General features: G+C 29.7%; 1 protein-coding gene across 2 annotated transcripts in view; it reads left to right on the forward strand.

The window, feature by feature from the left end:
• The first annotated feature begins 696 nt into the window (after positions 1–696).
• The window catches only part of LOC111915569 (pyruvate, phosphate dikinase, chloroplastic), a 36,863-nt gene continuing 13,417 nt past the window's right edge, over positions 697–24,142 (forward strand). The window contains exons 1-2 of one of the 2 annotated variants that reach the window (XM_052764300.1): positions 697–814; positions 1,140–1,420. In XM_052764300.1, the coding sequence (XP_052620260.1) occupies positions 1,160–1,420 (261 nt within the window). In that variant the 5' untranslated portion in view covers positions 697–814; positions 1,140–1,159. Of the gene's footprint in view, positions 815–839; positions 1,015–1,139; positions 1,421–24,142 lie in introns of those variants that run through there. The other variant, XM_023911218.3, reaches the window with a different exon arrangement.

Consider the following 24,142-nt stretch of genomic DNA (forward strand, 5'->3'; position numbering starts at 1 on the left):
ATAGCGACTGTAGTGGGTGGACGATGACTAGGGTTCCATTAATGGTGGTTCCGTCAATGGTGGTTCACAACAGTGGAAGAGGAGGTGACAGGTTGGCGAAAACGAGAATGAAGGTTATTGGGTGGAGTTTTACATCAAGCAGGTGGCAATGACGGGCGTTTGGTAGTATGGAATGGTATCGAGAACAAGAGTAGGAGGAAGAAGATAAGTTGGATGAGTTAATTTTTAGGGGAGAATAGAGAGAGAGAGAGAGAGAGAGAGAGAGTGTGTGTGTGTGTGTGTATGTGTGTGTGTGTGTGAGAGAGTTTGCATTTTATTTTTTATTTTTTTCTGTTATAAAAAATTGTAATAATAAAATAAAAAAGGAAAATTTTCTTTCGTATTTTTCTTTTAATCAGAAAAAATCTTTAAATAATAAAAAAAACTGAAAAAAAAAAGCAAGGGCAAATTCGTCATTATGAAAAAGTTCATAGCAAATTCGACCAAACTCGCAACAAAATCAAAAGTTTGGACCTCTGGTGTTAGTCCAAACTTTTTTGGACCAAAATGTAAATTTTAAGCAAACCACAGAGATCATTCGTGCAGTTTAGTCATTTAAATATAATTTTAAAAAATTTATACGAATTTAAAAGGCTTTACGTTTATTAGTCCTTTTCAATTTGCAGAGTAATATGGTACACTCATTCCCAATCCTTTGGAACGGTCGATCATGTTTCATGGCGGCACTTTTCCTTCACCGGGACAAATTGAGTGGCTCCATTCATCTACTGTTGTCGTCTTCCATGAAAACGAAGGCTTCAACATGATCTCACAGGTAAACCCTTTGAATCCTACGATGGTCAAACCTACAAATTTCAATTATTTCCATTAACCGCCCAAATGCCCATAATGTCTCGTAATTTGGTCCACTCATTGATTCATATCTTCACCGAATAATCGAAAAAAACCCGACTTCGATCCGACAATCTCCCTTCTTTCTCTCTCGTTGCTACTTGCCACTGATCCATTCTGCAGGTATCATGATCGCGTTTTCTGACTAACTGTTTTGACTTCATTTGTTGATTATTTGCTTTATCAAGAACTCGATCTGGGTTATCTACCGATGTTGCGTAATTATAAGTACATCTAAATCTGAGCAGGGGAAGGGGAAGGGAAGAAGATGACTTCATTGTTTGTGAAAGGACTGCTCCTGAAGTCCACCGCCGATGAAGAATACTCGCCAACGAATTTAAAACAACGGCGGAGATGTGAAAACGGTGTTCTTCGTGTATTAGATCACCACCATCAACGTCCTTTTCTCCGGTGGATTCGCCATGGGAACATGAGCATAGCGCGAAGAGCAGAGTCACAGGTCGGTGGATCAGTTCCACTGCGGGCAGTTCTCAATCCGGTGTCTCCGCCGGTGATGACGACCAAAAAGGTATGTATGAATTTACGCTTTAATTATCGGTTTCGAATTTGCAAATTTGAAGTGTTTGAATGCATGTTTGTGGCATCTTTGGTTTTTATGGGTCTTATGCTTTGGGATCATAATTTCGATATATACCATGTTGAATTGAATCGACATGTTGAACGTAGTTATGTTAGCTCAGTTATTGCCCCAAATTGGAAATACAGGGTACACTTGTTAGAGACTGTTTTATAAAAACTATATATATATATATATATATATATATATATATATATATATATATATATATATATATATATATATATATAAATATTTATAAATGACAAAATGAGTCCATGCCACCAATTATTTATAAATTTACTAGGTATGTTTACTATAATTGTTGGTTGATATTAATAAAACAACTTAAATACTATAAAAGTAATAATTATTAATCATGTAAATAAATATTTTTTTCACATAATTTGTACATCTAATCATTTAAAGTATCTAACTTGATCCGGTTTTCGATAAAATATGTAACTTGATTTTATGAGATTATATCATTTTTGAGCCACATTTATTATTGATATATTAAGGACAAATGTAAAATTAAGAAACAATAAAGTGTCACATAACATAATATTAATTTGGATGTGTATTAGAGTGACACACGATAAAAAAAGATTAAAATTATTTTTTTTATTAATATATAAAGATTCCAAATTTATTATATTAAATCATAAAACATTTTTAAGACAAAAATAAATGCAATATTGATCTAACAGGTTTCATTATTGTATAAATATAATATATAATATTTATAATTAAAAAAGGTTAGGTAATTAATCACCTATAAGACACACAAGTTTGATGTTTTTACGGTTTAAGTCTCATTTTTCAATATCATTTTTCAAGAAAAGCCCAAAACTTTCCCTAACTTTTTTCTATGAGACTCGTTTATCTGGTTTGCAAGTAAACTTTTGATAATACGTAATTTCTTTTTCCAAAAAAAAAACACACAAACATTTATCTGACTAGACAAAAGGTTCAGAAAAACGTTTTCTTTTTCTAATATGGTATCATTATATAGCTATATATAATAACAAACATATATTTTTTTATGTAAACTTAATGATGCATACATATTTATAAATGTATATATACACATAAAATATGACACCATATAATTCAGTTACTATGCTTTTATATAATTGGCAAAAATCGAGAAAATATAACTCAATAAAGATATATGATTACCACCACATATTGCTACATGAAGACTTAGACTTTAATTGAGATATTTCTTGCCATGATGGGGATCATGGAGCAGCTTTTTTCCATGTTTTTTTTTTCTAAGGTGGTTGTAGGTCGTGTAGTTGGAGTACAATCTTGAGGCTGCCAAACAACTTGTGTAATTTCATTCGTTAAATGTTTAAATACGCATCATTCTCCCAAAATAAATATTAAATTACTAAGATATCCTTTAAATCAAACAATTCAAGGGTATTAATGTATTACACAAGTTAAAATAGTTTTAAAACAACTTTATCATAGCCCATAAGGTACTTATAGGATTGATGGTGCCACTTAAAACATGATCCAAGTTAAGAACTTAACAACATATTTCAATAGACATGTTAATGCAAGTATGCAACTAGCATAGACAAAATATATTGTCACCACCACTCTATTTGGTGTTGGGTGTAGAAGAATCTTGTCACCCACGACAAGATCCTTCTTATGAGAGGTGTAACGGATGTTCCATTGATGTGAACAATGACTTCTTTAGTGTGGCACAACTTTGAACCTAACTCAACGTCAACGTATCTTAGAAACAGGCTGGTATGTGACTTTATGAAGTAAAGATCAACGTTGACTTTACATGTCTTTGGTGTTATATATAGTTATATAATGACACCAAGCGAGAATTAATATTTTTAAACCTTTAGTCATTCTCGCAAACTCGGGAGCATGAAAGAGTTATTTTGTGAAAAAAAAAAAAAAAAAAAAAAACTATGTATTCCTGGAAGTTTAACTGCAAACAACCTAAATAGAAAAACTTAAGAAAGGTTTAAAGTTTTTGGAAAAAAATTGAAAATATAGGTTTAAACGGTAAAAAAAACATTCAACGCATAGGTATTTTACTTAATTATCCCAAATTAGGTGTAAGACTCATGTATTATATGAATTAATTAAAAAAATTAAATATAAAGTCCTAAATATTTAAGAACTTTGGAATTATAAAAAAATAAGAAAAATAATGATTATTAAATTTTTTTTATCTTTTAAATTTAAATAAATAAACAAAATAAGCTAATGAGCTTTAATTTGTGAATTTTGAAATAAGAATGTAAGTCCATTAATGAAATTGATATTTATTTATTATTATTATTATATTTATTGTAATTATTATATTAAAGTATTATGTGGAATTTATTAAAATAGAAAAAACTCATAAAATGACATGTAGAAAAAATAATTAATTCAAAATAACCACAAAATGACATTTGACAAATTGAATGATAGTATGAAATTTGACAAAAAAAAAATCATTTATTGAAGTAGATACATTTGATAATTGATATTTAATATTTTTGCTGATTTCTAATGTATCCCCGGATCTTTTTAATAGTGTGATTTATTTTATTATGTATTTTTTTTAATAAAGTAAGCTAAATGAAAGGAAGCAATGTATAAATTGTAAATATGATAAAGGATGTATAACATAAATTTAAATTCAAATTGAGTTAGTGATGGGGCATGGCGCATGCTATCAAAGTTTAGAATGTGCCATGGACCGACTCGATCAATCATAGGACTTCACTACGCTAGGGAATTTCTTGGGCCGATTCTTATATTTATGGATCTCCCAATTTTTACCCTTAATGGATGCTCTAGAAAGAAAATGTAAACTTATGTGTAAAGACAATAGGTGTAGGTAATATCTAGAACTTTAATAGACCATAAAAATCTATAAACTTTTTGGGTTTAGATTTTATCTACATGGGTACATCTCTGCTTGGGTACTTGTTCCGTTGTTCATAAATCATAATCTATCAAAAGTAGGGTTAACCTATTTCGCTAATAAGGAGTTCCAAGGTCTTGGATTCTCTATTTCAAACATATACTAAATAAACTATTGTGAGAAACTATAAACTATAAAATTACTATTGTGAGAAACTATAAACTATAAAATTTTACTCCGTTTAAAACGATTGTTACTAGGACCATTTAGATCTTGCAAAAAATAATTTCAAAGAAAGTGATAGTAGAAAGGTTACTCATTTTGAAGCCACAGAGATGTTTTACAACTAGCGGTGAACAAAAACCGAACCGATAAAAGAAAAACAGCAAAAACCAAAATAAATCGTAACCGAAAAACCGAAACCGACACAAAAACTGATGGTGCAGATTTTAAATTTTTTTGGAAAACCGAATTTATTGGTGTCATGCGGTGTTTATCTAGAAACCGGACCACCAAAACCGAACCGCGCCGCAAGCTTATTAACAATAAAATAAATCACTAATTTATATTATACAATTATACATATTATTTAAAAAACTAATAAATTCTAATTTATACATATATTATATATTGAACTTGACGGTAATTAGTAATTAGGTATTAGATTTAATATGTGAATTTGTCACTTTGTGTTTGTGACTTAAAAATTATGTATAAAGTGTAAACACTATGTGGGCTACAACTTGCAAGCTTATAACTTCTAAACACAAATTGAATAAAAAAAAATAAGTTTGGACATATGGGTTGCAAATGAAGTGATTAAGTAAACAACATTAAAAAACTCAAAATTACAGCTTCTAAATGTGATGAAACTAATTGACACCATGTCATACAATCATAAATCTTCACATGAACATCATGGTTAAAAAAATCATATCGGTGAACATAAAAAACCTCACTATATGTTTTACTCGGTTTAAAACCAACACAAAATCGGTACAAACCGAAACCGCACTCAAAAACCGCAAAACCGAACCATTGAAAAACCGCACTCATCGGTTTCTAGAATTCAAAAACCGCACCTTGTGGTTTGCGGTTCGGTTTGGCCCTAAAGTTGCACCATGCTCACCCCTACTTACAACAAAAGATCATCTGCTATAAAGACTCCAAAGAAGGATGATCTTCCTTAAGGTAGCGTTTGGTGAGAGGGACAGAACAAATACATTTTAGATGGCGTTTGGTATGATTGGAACAAGGACAATGTAGAACTTTGACTACGTCAAATGGAACTAAATCACTGACTTTTAGTCCCACCTAAAACCGTAGAACACGGTGGAACAAATGTTACAATAACATAAAACCCCCTGGGTTATTCTTATCTGCCGTCCTCACCTCCTCAATCATCTTCTCAGTTGACATTCTGATGAACCACACTCCTCCTCTTCCTCTCTCTACGCTTCTCTTCCTCACCAATATGTTTTTCTTCCTCTCCTATTCTCTGCTATTTCCTATTTTCGTCATGCTCTGCTATTATTATTTTTTTGTGATTTGGTCTCGTTGTTGTTGATTTGCACCGCACTTGGTAAGAATTTCTTTCAATATGAATTGTTGATCTGTTGCTTCTGCTTTTCATAAAATAGTTTAAATAATTTATTTTTGATTTCCATCCTAATCGGTGTCGATCTGCTCCCTAGGGCTTCAATGTTATTATCATTATTGTAATTAACAATGGAAGAAGACGCTAACCAATGGGGATTAAGATATGTCAAATTCCACCGTAGTTTATTTAACAATTATATCTATAAAAAGATATTAAGAAGAAAATGTAAAAAAGATTAGATAAATTTTAAGGACAATATGGTAATTTAATCATCTTGTTCTATTGTGTTCTTGTTACGCCAAACACTATATTAAAAATCAATTTAAGTTCTGTTCAGCCCACTTTTGTACTGTCCAGTCCAGTTTTATACTGTCCAGTCCAGTCAAACTTTGTCCCATTACTAAACGCTATCTAAAGAGCTAAAGATCGTAAACCAACCATAAAAAATTAAAAAAAAATTAACATGATACGAGTTGGCAACGGTTGATGTCAAGAGGCATCTTGACTAATTTTGGTAAGATTTTGAGGAGATTTATAAAACATGAATTATATAAATGTAAGGGAAAATGTCACATTTCCATGTAAGATTTTGAGGAGATTTATAAAACATGAATGATATAAATGTAAGGAAAAATGTCACATTTCCTAGCAAGTTGCTTAAGAAAATGACATACCCTTAAATTCAAATTGATGGTATGACAATTAGGCTTAAAGAAACTTTACATAGGATTGAATCACAAAACTATTTGACGAAGATGAGCTTGAGTTGAAAGCTTCGAATACATTAGAAATTCATCAACGATACACAATAAAATGGAAATATAATATAACCTAATCTAAATATGGCAAAAACACATGTGTGCATATATGTATGTGCTATACTATCAACATGTTAATATAATTATAAGATATACGTGGAGTCATAGTAACTTCCCAAATGAGCCCTTATAGAGAAAAAGATGACTCCAACATATGTAGATACTTATATGATTGTTTTTTTTATAGATATGTGGTACAATAACACTCTCTCCAAGAGATGGAATTGGAACATACAACATATATATCTACATCTATTTGGAAATCATATCTGATTAGATGGAACTGGAAATTTTGTATTCCTCTTTTGACTACAATAATATCTTTAAACGTGGAGTGATAATTTTATTCGGATGCTTTAAGCATGCCACTTTTGTATCCATAAATGGATCTTTCAGATTTTGAGTTTTCAACAAGTAGCATTGTTGCCTAATATATATTGCTAGTATCAGTCTGAAAGCTTCGAATGGGGAACTTTCAGATTTCGTGTCACAATGGTAATCATAGGAGGCATCATATCAACCTACTTTTTAATTTGTCTAATAGTTGTGCCTCATGGGTTGTTTTGTTGTCCAAGTGGGTGAATTCCTTTTTAGCATGGGGAACATTCAAACAGTGTGAGTTGACAACTTAGGCAACCAATCTAGAATGTAATCAACTGCACTAAAGAATTGAATATATATATATATATATATATATATATATATATATATATATATATATATATATATTGTGAAAGCAGTTCATCTGGCCTTGGCTGGTATATTCCATCTTCTTTTCCGAGAGCTTGATATTGTACATTTGTATCAAGGAATGAAATTTCAATAAAAAAAATTCTATGTGATACTTTTCGTCCTATGAAAATAGTAGGATTTCAACAATGTAGACAAATGTCAAGAATATGTTAGAAAATTTTGATCATTTCCATTTGGAAAGCAAATGGGGTATTTTTAGCCCAAAGCAATAACCTTACATTGTTAATGTTTATTAAGGTTATGAGATTTTGTTTTTAGGTTGCCATCAAAATTAATTCCTATTAGCTAAAATCCTTATTAGAGATCAAACTTGGACATAGTTTTAGCATCAACAAGGAATTAGAACAAAAACTTTTTTTTATTGAACTAGTAATTTATCGTAGTTAAAAATGGTTTGGAGGATGATAATTTATAACCAATCTTAATTTTCTATATTCTTGTTCATTATGTTTATTCACATAGAATAATTTACATCCCCATAGATATGTGGATGATTCAATGATACCATGGTCAACTAATTTAGTATAATCTTAAACAAAAAAGTGATAATGGTTTAGATTCGTTCATATGTACCTTCCTTTGTTGGGGTTAATATCTTCATTTTTCTTAAACGAGAGATAAACATAAAATGGAAGATTTAACAATAAAGGTGAGACGTGCTTTCCTAGGAATTATGCTTGAGAGTACATATACGATGGTTGTATGATCTTATGTTTGAGTATATGTGAGGGTTGCAACAATGCAAATGTGTAGGACATAACCATATGAATTAAAAAAGCTTTAAAAAGGAAATGTGTTAATGGGTATCTTATATCTTGTAACTTGAGAAGAAGATCAAACCCGACAAAAAGGTATTTGGATTTGGAGATTGACCCAAAACCAATGCTGAAATACATACCTAAGAAAAAATGAATAGTTATTAGGATATTTATGTTATCAATTACAAAAGTCTAGTTATTAGCAGAAAACGCTTCTAGTAAGTTTGTTTCCAAAAGCTTTTTTGGGGATCTTAGGGTCTAGGATGGATACTGAAGAATTGGTATCGAAGAAACCTATAACAGGTATAGGTTTCACATAAATATTAGTTAGAATATGGACTTTAGTTAAGGGCATTGGTTGATTTAGTTGGACTATGAGTACTGATGTAATATTTTAGTGAGGTTTGGGAAATTTGGGAATGGGAGGATGAGAGGGTTTGGATTTGGTGTTATATGGTCGATTGGGTAGCGATCACTATGATGGATAGGACTTATTATAAACATTCTTTAATTAATGTAATAATTTGAATTGAATCTGGATATGCAAAAGAGCAAATTATGACATCTTTGGTTGGGTTCATCATCTAGTAAGTAAAGGGACTCAAGGTCAAAGATATCAATTGGTTCAATTTAATTGAGGGTTTGGAATAAAGCTTGAGACCTTTTTTGTTTGAGAAATCTTTTGAAAAGTGAAGTGTTTGTCAAAATTGCAACCATGGATTCATTTTTTTCTTGAGTTATGAGTTTCGATGGGGAAACCTTTGATTTGGAACATAGGCTTCAAACATAGAGAATATCTTTGAAGGGGAACTACTTTTGTATGAGGATAATCACAAGATGATATATTTGACACTTTATCATTAAGTGTTTGTCATTACATGTCAGACTAAGTTATTTACTAAACATTTTAAGTATTTATATTGGGAGGTGATACACAATCAAAATAAGCATTAGTTCCGTACGTTTCATCTAGTTCCTCAACATAGATTTTGAAGATTTTTTTTTGTCAAGAACGAATTTTCAAATGTATAAACAAGATCAAGATGTTCATTATCATGTTAGAAATACTTAAGCAGTAGATGAAGCTTCATGGGGGACATTTACTTGCTAATGATAATTATTATTTTCAAGAAATAAATAATTTCTAATTAATTATAAGAGTGTATTGAATATTTATTAAAATCAATTTCTAACAAATAATCAATTGTATCAGGTTGTTGTTAGTGTAACCCTTTAGGATTATATATTATCTAGCAATATCATTTTATAATAACTCTTGGACATATAGATATTTCAATTACTAGGCGTATACTCACACGCTGCGAAGGATTAAAGATAATATGTTAAAAAATTATATATAATATAGAAACATATACATTTGGATATAATTTTAATATGAAAGTAATTTTAACATGATCATTACAACACATATTACCTAACAATAATAATATTTTCATCAAAAACTCCAACAAAAAAACATAATCTCATGTTCAACACGATAATATTACCAACATGAACCACAGTTTAATAATGTCTATGAACTACTACGGTGAAAATAAAGCATATATAATAGTACATATATCATATGTGAATATCGTATTATTGTGGATCCCTTTTAGTAAATCTCATTTGGTGTAGAAAAATATAATAAAGAGGATTCCACACGGTGTAATAAAAAAAGTAACCATGTTTTTTAATAGAGAAAGTAACTATGTTTTTTTTTCATATCAAGAGTATAAACAAAATTTGTGTATCCCGCTTATATAAATTTGTATCTTCCTCTTTCTCATTCAATATGTATACATGCACCACAACGTAGAGATTTGAGTGTTTTTAAATCATATTTTTTTTTCTCAATTAATGCACCGGAATCTAGCAATCTCATATATATATATATATATATATATATATATATATATATATATATATATATATATATATATATATATATATATATTAACCAAACAAATATAATAATTATCACTTAGTGACTATAAGAAAACTCTTCACTTGTTATTAATTATTTTGAAGTTGAAATGATAAGTACACATAACTAATCACACACACACACACACACATATATATATATATATATATATATATATATATATATATATATATATATATATATATATATATATATATAAAAGTTATAAAAGTCTTGGGTTGTAACTACTGATTTGCACTGAGAGTTTTAATTAAATATGTTGCAAAGAAAATGGTCTCTATTATAGTAAATATGTAGATTATACTTTAGGGTGATGTCATAACTTATGTAATACGAATGAACCTTCATTATTGGTGTGGCAAGATGTATAGTTTTATTTGCAATAAGGTGCGGTTATTATGGAAAGATAAGCCTGTCCTTGAAGTATAAGATAATGCTTTCATTTTACTTGTAAGGCACCAAAGTCTTAAGTTCTCTTTTTAACACAAAAAACTAATTATCTCTTGTTCTTTATGTTCTTATTTCTTGATATTAATCTCTTTACTATATTATAGTTTTTGACTTTCATGTGTCTCCACTATCTTCTTACACATAGTTCTTATATCACATATGTGTTCATCATCTTCTTATATCACATATGTGTTCATCATCTTCTTCCTTATCTTTTATAGATTTGTCACGCTCCCCCGCCTTTTGTCCAAACTATATTAATATCCAATTTAAATCACTCAAATTATAATTAACAATCAAATTTGTTTAATTAAAACTTAATTGTGACAACAGAAAATTAATTTAGTTACATATATTAATTAGAGTAAATTACATAAATTGTGCTAAGGTTTGGAGTAAATTATAGGTTTCACACCTATATCCTTTGTTTCACTCTGACGCTCCCTCAGGTTTGATTTGACTTTGCTTAAATTTTGACTCTGAATCGAGTTAAATTAACTATTTTACCATTACTAATATCTTTGGATAGTTTTTATTATTATTTAATCTATTAAATGACATTCACCTTGTGCCCTTACCGCCTTACCCCTCTTCATCTCTCTCATGTGAACATATTACCTCCCCTTCGTTTCAATTTTCTTTTGAAGGTAATCTGAAAATCGATTTCTATGGAGATTTATATGGTCTTCTTATTTCTCCTTTTCTTTCGACGATTACCATAATTGTCTCGTACCTCCCTTTCTTGTGTGTCTTATTTTTTACCCAACACCATGACACTGCCGCCTCTGATAAGCTCTCTCTCTCCCTCTCATGCTCACTCTTAAATCAAGGTAAGCATTTTCAGGTCCTCTCACCAAATTATGAGTTAAGTGGTTGTGGGTATTATTCCTCCTATGTGTATTTTTGTGTGTTGGTCTACTTCTCTCTCATGTTGATCTTAGTGTATATTTCCAATCAAGGTTGTTGCTACTATGGTTTTTACTATGCATATTTGGTCGATACGTTCTGACATTATTGTTTTTAATTCTATTTTTTTATCAATGTTGTGAAAATTTCGATTAAGTCTCAATTAATCTTCGATTAGTCCCTAGGTCCTACCTGCCTAACTAGAAGGCGTCAAACGATTAATCTTTGCCTACAAAATGAATGCAACAGTAGCAAACAATGAAATTTTAACATTTGAAATAGTTCTATCATAATAGAAACTATTTGATGAATAATTAGTAATGTATTAATCATATTAACATATTTTTTTTATTATATTAGTGGTATTTATGAACTTTATTATGATATTACTCATATTTAATTTTTAAAATTCAACGAATTAACAATTTAGGGTCTCCATTCAATCCCTCAATTAATCCCCATCTAGCCGATTTATCTCTTAACCACAATCTATCGAGTAGCTAACTTCAAACGTTTTTTAAAGCCTTGGTTTTGATTATATAAACAAAATTTTATTAGTCAATTGGTTGCCGCAATTCGGTCTTCCTCTATTCTTTAATTTTCCGCCTAAACTCTGGCCTACCACCACTAGAGCACCATATCATCACAATACCACACATACACATAGAAAGAACAAATGGAACGAAAACATGAGATCGAAAATAGACAAATAGATAGGAAAGAGATCACGTGTTGGGTTGTTTCTTCATTTTTTGGGTTTAGAGATTTTTAGATATGTTTCTTGATCGATTTTCGTTCTTATAAAATCTAATCGATTTCAACGATTTTGGTTTTCATGTTTAGAAATAGATCACTTTTGGTCTTCATTTGTGTTTTAGGTTTTGGCTTGCATTTGTATTTCAAATTTTGGTTTTTCATTTGATTTGGTTCTATGCTTTTACACCACGACCACATTATTTCCACCTTTCTCCATCATCCTTTTCTTTCGGTCCTTCACCCATCACCACACTCTACAATCCTTCCACCCCTTTTCTATTTCCCTCTTTTTTTTTTCTTTCATGACCTCTTCATCATCTTCTCAACTAACACCACCACCCAATGTGTTCATGAAAGAAAAAAAGGGAGGGAAATAGAAGAGAGGTGGAAGGATTGTAGAGTGTGGTGGTGGGATCTAATGATTGTATCCATTGTTTATATATATATATATATATATATATATATATATATATATATATATATATATATATATATATAGAGAGAGAGAGAGAGAGAGAGAGAGAGGTTCCGTTGAGATTAAAATAAAATAGAGATCTTGAGATTCAACCTCAGCCACATATTTCACATTTGCTGCTCTAACCTCCGGCGCGGTAGGCCTGGTATAATCATAAATGATTATACAGCACTGTCCAATTCTTTTTTCTCCTCCACCATAACCGCCACAGCCACCACCATTACCATTATCTCTGACACCAGCCAACCCCACCACTGTCACCTCCGTTACTTATATCACCACCACCTCTTCTCCCACCAACTGTCATAATCATTTATGATTACTCAATCTGTGAACATACATATATGTATAATCATTTATGATTAGGCATACCCCGTTGCCGCCGGTACGTTAGAGCACTAGAGCGGTAAATGAGAAATATGTGGCTGATGTTGAATCTCAAGATCTCTATTTTTTTTTTAATCTCAAGTTATCCGTCTCCTATATATATATATATATATATATATATATATATATATATATATATATATATATATATATATATATGTGTGTGTGTGTGTGTGTGTGTGATAAGCGTAATATAATATTTTTAGGCATGGAAGGAACGAAACTCATAACAAAACGTCAAAACAAAGAATATGGAAGGCCCAAATTAATAAAAAAAAAACATTTAGGTACGAAGTACGCAAGCTATCCAAACCATCGGGACTATTTATGTAATTTACTCTTGTAATTACGATACAAACCCCATAGAATACTAATTTTCAATATCGATATCGGTAATGATTTTATTCTATGTACATATTAGAATGACAACAAATTTATATTTTTTTTCTTATACATTGTACATATTCAATGTATGCAATATATTTTATTCGTTAATATTGTTACTACCAATAAAAAAAATATACATATAGTACTATTATATTAAAAAATTGTTAAATATGTTATTATATATGCAACAAAATTACATAAATATGTTAAGAGTACAAATATACATATATCACAAATGGGTTTCAAAAATGGTAGATATGGTAAAAGTAGGAGTGGTTGGTCAGATGAATAAGACGATGAGATGGGAAAGGATAATGAATGAAGGGTTGGGTAGGGTCAAGTGGGCCCATCTGGAAGTACATATATAATACAATTAATTAAAAAATATATTGAAAAGGGCATAATAGTCGTTTTAGTTTAGACAGGGACTAAACGTGTAAAATAACATATTATAGGGACAGTCCGGGTTAAAAAATAATTTAAAGACTAAACATGCAAATTATTCCAAACCATAAGGACCATTCATGTAATTTACTCTAATTTTATCATTGGCTAGGAATAAGAACAAATATTTTTTCTATTGAAGTGGGAATCAATCGCCAGCCAAAAAAATGGTTTAAAGATTGATAATTAATAAACAATCTTAATTTTCTATGTGCTTATTCTTTACATTTGTTGCATAGAATGATTCACATCCCCATGTAGCTAGATGTGGTTGATTCATTGATACCCTTTTCAACTAATTTGTGACACTCTTAATTAGAAATTTGATAATGGTATGAATTCATTCATGTGGGGCTTCTTTTGGTGGTGTTATTATCTTCATTTTTCAATTCTATGTGTCAATGTAGCAAACCCTTGATATAAGCTTGTTCAGTGACACTCTTAGCTTTTCTTGTGATCCATTTTGTTTCTACAAGTTACCTTTTCTCATGCATGACCTTGGATGCTTCGTCTAAGAAGTATGTGCAATTAAAAACATCATACCATCATTGGTCATTCTTTTAGACCAAAGAAGGAGCGTTTGTTAACTTTTCTCTCATGGATAGTTAGGAATATATTTTGGTTTTGGGATGATTCTTAGAAGAAAATTTGACTTCCATGAGTCCATTTTCATGGCGAACAAAGTATGGGGTTGTTGTTCTTTGTATTGGAGCATGCTATATTTGTTGATAGTTTGTTACCTATTTTTCCAGATGCAACTTAACCAATTATGTATACGATAAGTGTCTTGGAAGATAAGCGTATGTCGGCGTTGCACTAGCTAGAGTCAACATCAAGGAATAAGGTCTTGCTAGAGTTTCCTTGTCCTTGGACTATAATGCCCAAAGAGAGGTTTTGTATCATGTATGCCATATGTTAATGGAACATTGCTTGAAACATATTGAACTTAGGAGTTACACCAATTCAGATGTGGGCTTTTAGCATTGTAAAAAAAGAGGGACGATTGTGTGGTATATTGAAGTTTGGGTAATATGTGACAAAAATGTTGCATGCATTTAAGCTTGTATGGATAGTGCTAATACAAACATGTTTGATATTTAACAAACCTTGTATCTATTAGGGAAATCCAAGAGTAGGTTGGGAGACCTTTTATCCGATGAAAATTTAGGGCTAACGTACTCTTGGATCTCCCTTGTAGATATAAGGTTTATTGAATATCAACATCCTTGTATTAACGCTATCCAACACAACTCTAAATGCATGCATAATTTTTTTTCAATTGTTAACCAAACTTCAACATGCTACTCAATGATCCTTTTTTGTTTACATCCCTAAAAGACCAAATCTAGATTAGTGGAACTCATTGGGTTAATACATTCTTAGTAACATTTGATTACCAAATGGAACACATGGTACAAAACCACTAATTAGACATTATGGTCCCAAGAAAAGAAACTCCAGTAAGGCCTTATTCCTTGATATTGATTCAAGTGAAACAATGAAATATATTTATGTTCCAAGACAGCTATCCAGTGTTGGTTCAGCCCCCCTCAAACCTGTGCAACTAAAATCCCTTATGCCCTCTCATGCCCAATTATCCATATCATCCCTAAAAAGAATCCCTCATTCCCTTTTATATAGTCCAACTAACTTAACCAATTCCTCTAGATAAAGTCCATATTCTAACTAGTTCCTCTAGCTTAATTCTTCATGTGATGAGTCATATTCAAAGTGGACCGAAGCTTTTGATGAATAAAGAAAAACTCATATGAGTCCTCATAATAATACATCACAAGAAGAAAACGACGACTTGGATGATGATGATTCTGTAGATTACATTGATGAATCGCACATCAATCCATATGAAGATGACTAGTCACATGACGACTCTTACTGGAAATGAACTTGGTGAAATAAGGTATGATTGTTATTGAAAAAAAAAAGCTCACCCTTTCGTTATAGAGGCTTTCATTTCAGTTGTAAGGTACCATATATTTAAGTTCTCTCTTTAATACACAAAATTCAAGGTTGTAAAAACGTTCGACGTTAGCTAGTCGGTGGATTGAGGTTAATGGATTGATCTGCTTGGTGGGGATTAATCGGGAGATTAAGCGGAGACCCTAAATTGCTAATTCGTTGAATTTAAAAAAGATAAATATGACTAATATCATAACAAAGTTCGTACGTACCACTAATATCATAACAAAATATGTTAATATGATTAATACTACACTAATCATTCCTCAAATAGTTTCTTTTAAAATAGAATTTCTTCAAAGTGTTATAATTTATAATTTGCTATTGTTTCAGTCATTTTCTAGGCATGTATTAATCTTTAAGGGTCTTCTAGTCGGTTTTGGGTAGAGCCTAGGGACTAATCAGAATTAATTAGGACCTAGTCGGGATTTTCACAACACTGCCAAAACCTTATCAATCTCTCTCTTGTTCTTTATGTTTTTATTTCTTAATAATAATATCTTTTTATTATATTATAGTGTTTGATCCTATATGTATCCTCCATCTTTTTATACATAGTTCTTATATCACATATGTATCTATCGTCTTCTTATATGTCTTTTATAGATTTGCCACAATCCTCCATCTTTTGTCCAAACTATATAAATATCCGATGTGAACCAATTAAATTATAATTTAGTTGGATCGATTTAAACAATTTGATATTTAAGAGTCCAGTCGTTCCAGAAAATATATAATTTTGACCTTAATAAAATTTATTTGTCAAGTGGATGTCTATAGACCATCTATTCAATGTCATCTAAGAGAACTCAAATAAAAAAAATGAAAACAACCAACTAATTTTTGAATTAAAATTACCAATAATTAAGTCATTCTATTTGAAACATGCTTTATATATATATATATATATATATATATATATATATATATATATATATATATATATATTCTAATAAATGAATAATTTTAATCTTCTTTTGCCAAGTCTTACCCTAATACAACTCCTCATTAATATTATGTCATGTGTCATGTATATATTAGGCAACTCATTTCAAAATTCAAATTTATATTTTCTAATTATATATTAAATTTAAAGTTATAATAACTTTAAAAATTTGATATATCTTTTAATTAATAATTTATTTGAAACGACTTATTTAAAATAATTTATTAATAATTATAAACTTTTATTATAAAAGTTTAATTAATTTTATAACCGTGGTTCTCACGGGTTATAAACTAATATATATATATATATATATATATATATATATATATATATATATATATATATATATATATATATATATATATATATATATATATATATTAGAGTAAATTACATAAATCATGCCTATTGTTCAGATTCAGAGTAGAGTAAATTATAGAGTAAAATACAGGTCTTATTCCTATGTTTTTTGTTTCACTTAAACACCCCCTAAGGTTTAGCTTGGTTTTGTTTAGATTTTGGTCAAAGTGACTATTTACCCTTAATTTTTTGTTTCAATGTGATACTCCCTTAGGTTTAGCTTGGTTTTGTTTAAACTTTGGACCTGGTTTAAATGAAAGTGATTATTTTACCCCTTAATGATATGATTTAATAGTTTTTCATTTTTTATTATTTTTATTAGATTATTTAATTCATCACCCCATCATCATTTCTCTCATGTCAACATATCACTTCCCTCTCCTTTCAAAAATTAAATTTTGAAGCTAATATGAAACTCAATTTCTATGGATGTTTTGATGGTCTTCTTCTTTCTCATTTCTTTGTCTTGTACCCACCCTCCCCCTTTTTCTCCATGTCTTCACTTTTACCCACTACCACTCCGACTCCACCTCCAATTAGCTCTATTTCCCTCTAACGCTCACTCTAGAATCAAGGATAAGCCTTCGAGTTTCCCCACCAAATTAGGGGTTGGGTGGTTAGGGGGTATTATTCCCCATATGTATATTTTAGTGTGTTGTTATTACTTATCTTTCATGTTTATCTTAGTGTATATTTCCTGCCAAAGTTATTGCTTCTATGTTTTTGACTATTCATATTTCGTCAATGGGTTGTGACTTTAGTGTTTTAAAAACTATGTTTTTTTATACACACAAAATTATATTACTTAACATGGACACATGGTTGGTGTTGTTGGGTCTTCCCATGTTCTTTAGTTTGCTACCTAAACTCTCTCCTATCACCACTAGACCACCACTATAATCACAACATCAAACATATATACAAATAAAAAGAACAAAGGGAAAGAGAACATCAAATCAAGCAAAGACACATATATAGGAAATAGATCAAGTGTTAGGTTTTTTTTTTTTTTTTTTTTTTTTTTTTTTTTTTTTTTTTTGGGGGGGGGGGGGGGGGGGTTATGGAGGTTTGTAGATTTTTAGTTCCATCATTCATAGCTTTTGGTTCTTATAAAGTTTGGTCAAAATCTGTGACTTTGGCTTTCATTTTCAAAAAATTAATCGATTATGGTCTTCATGTGGGTTTTAGATTTTGGCTTGGATTTTATTTTAGATTTTGGTTTTCATTTGATTTGGTTTTATGATTTTGGTTTTTGGTCTCAATTTTCCAAAAAGGATTATGATAGATTGACTAGTAGCAGTGAGTAAGGATCAAAGTGAAGGGGTATCCTAATTTCTTTTTAGTGTAGACTACTTTTTTTATGAGATACTTGGGTTTTCCGGGTTCGATTTTAAACCCAAAGCTTAATCAAATCCTTAGCTAACCTGAAAAAAAATGTATATATAAACTAATTCTTACAAGTTTAAATTAAATTTTGAAAACCATATGTCAATGATAATTAAACTTGAACCCGCACACTTTAATGAATTAAAATATGTACCCAACTAGAATCTATAATATCAATATATGTTGTGTACGGTATTTATTTAAATAATTTTCTTATATAAAACATAAAATGGAAAGCCATGGTAGAATATGATAAAATCTGAAATGTTTAGGGAAAAAAGATGTAAATTATCATTTGAAATGGAATACAACAATTCTTTCCAAGATATAATGCTTATAAGTTAAAAAAAAAAAACCCTAGCAAGAGTCAAACTTGGGATAAAGGGTTTGGAAAACATGCACGTCTTACCACTTGATCTATAACTATTTTGATTTTAGTCTTTTGCAGTTTATTTATGTGAATACCTACAGAATTAAAATGATAATTTCCTTAAAAAGTACACCATCGAAAAAATTTGAGGAGCATCCCGGACTACCCAAGGATCCCCTTGGATCCGCCTTGGCTAGTAGTGGTGGCGAAGACAACGAAGAGATGAAAGGAAATGGGAAGGGGAAAAAAGAGGGTGGAAGGATAGTAGGGTGTCATGGTGGTTCGTCTAGGTGAAAGAATAGAAGAAGAGGGTGAGTGGAATAGTGAGAATAGGTGGGGTGGTGGGATCCAATGGTTGTATTCATCATTTAATACATCTTTAATTTAATAAAAATATAAAATATATTTGATAAAAGCGACTAATATAGTCTTTTTAGATTTGGAAATGATGAAACTCGTAATGAAACCAAAGGATATGATTCGAGTTAATAATAAAAATGAGTTAGGATTAAACATACAAACTAACTCAAACCATTTAGACCATAGTGTGTGATTTACTCTTTTAATTAAAAGGAAAAATGCACAAAATACTAAAATACTTAATTTTCAATATGGATATGAGTAATGCTTTTATTTTATGTAGATAATATATATATATATATATATATATATATATATATATATATATATATATATATATATATATATATATATATATATATATATTCAAAAATGATAAAAATAGTTTGTTTTTTATGTTTGTTAGTATTTTTGTTTGTTTTTTTTACAATAATAACAATAAGTTTCAACATGCAGCTTATAATTTTTTAACCTAATACAAACATATGTACATTTTGCTATCAATATATGCAATACATTTTATTCGTTACATATTATATATTATTATTATTGGTAAATAAATATACCATTGTATTATTAAATGTAAAATAATTGTTAATATATTGTTATTATGTATAAAACAAGTAGAATTTATAAGAAAAATAAGAAAAAAATTTAAATTATTCTTTGTATGATATTAATGGATCTGAGCTCATCGTATAATGTTCGAACTATATGAGGATCTTTCCCATTAAGAAACTGAGCATGTTAAAATTAATGAGGCTTTAATACATTGAATACATTACATATATATATATATATATATATATATATATATATATATATATATATCATTTTCTAATAAATATCTTACATATTAAATGTGAAATTTTAATTTAATAAAATGAAAAATATAATAAAATGACAAATAAAAAATAGAAAATTCAAAAATTCTAGAAAATATATTGTGTCCAAATGAAAAAGATTAGTACATGTGACGAAAAAAAACATTGATTTATTAAGAAGGATATGTTAACGGTATAAATGTAAATATATTACTACTTTTAGATGAAAATAAAATAAGCTTGTATCGATACAAGAAACCAAAATACATTGCAAATATGCAATTCCTTACCATTGCCTTTAATCAAATTGTCTGATACTACTTTTCTTTTTAGAAGTTGCTAATAAAAGTCGTTATAATTTGGTGAAGGATAATAATTTATAAAAGAGCTTTTCACAAAAATTATCACCTAATTATTTAGCATTTAAAGTAATTACCTAATTTTTATGTGGTTACGAAAATACCACTATATAAAATGGGATCATTTCCGATTTCAGAGTATAATTTATAATTTTATTTTATTTCCACTATACATTTGAAAAAAAAAATCTCTTTTGCCTCTACCTCTGAAATGTTAAACATCAACGGTTTTGTAACATATCTTAAGGCACTTGTATTAGAATGTGAGTAATGTGTAATGAGTCTAGGGTTCTTGTATATTTATTTGACTTCTTCCACTCTCATCATAGATACGATCTTTTTTTTTTTTTTTTTTTTTTTTTTTTTTTTTTTTGTATTTCACTGAAGATCTATTGTCGGATGGATATTGGACGGATGGAGTCACCGGTGAGGAAGAGGGGAAAGTGAGTGGGCACATATAATGAAAAATATATGATAATGAACAAACAAGGGTAAAAAGGTAATTTTATACTATATTAACAGTCGATGACCTTTGTTTAAAGGACCAAAAATGTGAAAATATGGTTTTAGGGATGATTAGGGTTACAATCGAAAACACTGGACTTTATTGAAAATAACAATATGACCACAGAGACCAAATTTGAAATTTACTCTAGAATTTAATTCGGTTTAAGCAAGATTTTATTATTTATTTATTTGGTTAACTTCCAGTCGTTTTGTAGCATTTCCAAGTCCGAAATTCTTCATTTTTAACGTACTCTTTAAAAAAAATTATTGCATGTGTTTTTCTAGCTGATGTTGAAGCATTATGTATGTGTTCTTAGTATTTCATACATGCTCTTATTATTTTCGATATTTACTATGTATTAGATAATGGTTTGTAAAAAGGTAATTTTATACTATATAATATGACATATTCCTAAACTTTATACTATATAATATGACATATTCCTAAACTTTTTATGTCATATCTCACTTGTGTTTAAGAGAAATTCTGAAAACAAATTACGATAGTCGAAATGTAATAATTTGGACATGGTCATTTTGGTTCCTATAAAAAAACATAAGTTATTAACTTAAATGCTCAATAAATATATAGTAATTTTTGTGGCATTCCTTTATAACATTTTCACTGGAACAGAGCCGAGGTAATCAACTAATATACCACAAGTTTTTTTTCTTTTATTTTTATTAAAATCATTTCGAAAATTTGATTATTGGTTAGAAAAACTTATTAGACTTTATATGAAATTAAAAGTTAAATGTTATATATTGCAAGAAATATATCTTGTACATATGATCAGAATTATTTTAACATAGTAAATCTGATATGTAAAATGTTTTATCCACCAGTAATACTATTAAAATGTATGATGTACAATTCACAAGGGTCTTAAAAACCCCTCCAATACTTCACGGATCAAATAGAGACAAACGGGTATCTTTTTTTAGCATTCCAAGATGCTCACGTGTCGCTGTCTGTTGCATGTAAATGTTTACAATGTATGTGCAATTTAAGGATGAGATAGAATAATTGACATAGTATTTATTGATCTTGTCCAAATTCCAAATTAATATATACGACAGTCTTTTTTTTCTTTCTTTCAAACACGGAATAACTCAATTTTGTACTTCTATCTTAATGGCGGTATAAAAAATATATATAAAAATGAAAATAAAATTTTCTTAATAATACAATTTAAAAGATCTTACATGTTCGGTAAAAATAATCTACCTTATAAGTTTAAATTATAGTTTGCTATTTACTAAAACCACTATAAGTTTATTGTAGTTTACTAAAACAACATTAGTAGTTTATTTTATGTTTATGAGCTATTCTATAAGATAACTTTTAATAAACTATTTTGAAATAGCTTTTGATAACTTTATAAAAACTTTTAAAAATATTCTAAATATGCATTTAATTATATCTATTTTTTAGTTATATATAAATATTATTTACTTCGATTTACATTGCAATAACTTATAATCTATTTTTACTTAACAATATTAAGATGGGAGGGTATGGGAGAGATGTTTCTCTCACTTTTTGTGGACAATACCATCATTTCTCTCCCCTTTCTTTCCCCCACCTAAAATCCAAGAAATGCATGAGAAGTTCCCCTCACTATTTTTTTTATTTTTTTTTAAAAAAATATATTTTATACATATATTATATTCATTTTGTAGGGAATTAAAAACCAGAAATTTTGATATATATTTTATATTTTTTTAGTAGGTATATCATTTTATAAATTTTAAAAAAGATATAAAAAAACTGCCAAATAGCATGAGGAGGGAGAGTGCGACACCCCCTCCTAGGGATGAGCAAAAGGACCGAACCGGCCGGAACCAGCCCAAACCGGACCGGACCCGAGAACCGGCTTCAGCCAAAATCAAGAACCGAACTGGCCCGACGGTTCTACAGGTTCTTGTTGTGTCTTTAAATGTTGGAATCGGTCCTTGAAAAATAACATCATACGGTTCCGGTTTTTGCCGGTTCCGGTTATATCGGTTCCGGTTCCTACCGGTTCACGGTTCCAAAAATCCACAAAAATAACGTACCGGTCCCGACCCGACCGGTTCCATCGGGTTCGGGTTCCGGTTCCGGTGCCGGTGTCGGTACCGATTCCGGCCAGTTCCCCGGTCCATATGCTCATCCCTACCCCCTCCCCCCACCTCTTTCCCGCGGGTTGCTCCCCTCACCCAAGGGATGGTGTTCTATAGTGAGAGGGAAGCTTCATTCTCCCCTTTTCCGCTTCCATTCCGTCCGACCTTAATGCACAAGCTACCTTAGCAACTAGAAGCTAGCTTTTCAACTAGTTTGCTAAACGATCAGGGCCTAAATATCTAGACTTTTACTAAGTCGTTTTCTTCTAACAAACATTAACCCATGAAATGGTCTATTCTTAGTTCGAAGATAATAAGATTATGTCATTGCATTCATATCTTTTATAATTTTTGTTCATCCAATTACACAATAAAATCAACCTATGGGTTTTCAACTTAGTCCTACAAAACTTATATAAAATATCTATGTTAAATTGTTTATGGAGACTTCATATGTATTCTTGTAAACTTTATATATATATATATATATATATATATATATATATATATATATATATATATATATATATATATATATCTTTATAAAATTTCAAATTATATATATCCTTATAAAACCTATAAACTCACATATATACCTAAATGTTTAATTTAAGCCTATTTAATATATTAAAGAAAACATCGTCTTCTTTATATAGAGTTTTTGTTATTAAAAAATAATTAACTTGTAACATTATAATATTATCCTTTCCCCACATTGTTATTCTCAAACTATTTATTTGAATTCTTACAAAATATTGATACCGACATTAAAATTAATTTTTCCATGATTTTATCTGTAGTGTAACTTAAATGAAGAACCGAAGGAAGAACAAAATTATTTAGAAGATAATAATCCCATGTCTCCTAAATCGATTGTAGAAGATGTAATTTATTATTTAACAGACGA

Source organism: Lactuca sativa, chromosome 5 (genome assembly GCF_002870075.4).
Source record: "Lactuca sativa cultivar Salinas chromosome 5, Lsat_Salinas_v11, whole genome shotgun sequence".
In the NCBI taxonomy this organism is placed as follows: Eukaryota; Viridiplantae; Streptophyta; class Magnoliopsida; order Asterales; family Asteraceae; genus Lactuca; species Lactuca sativa.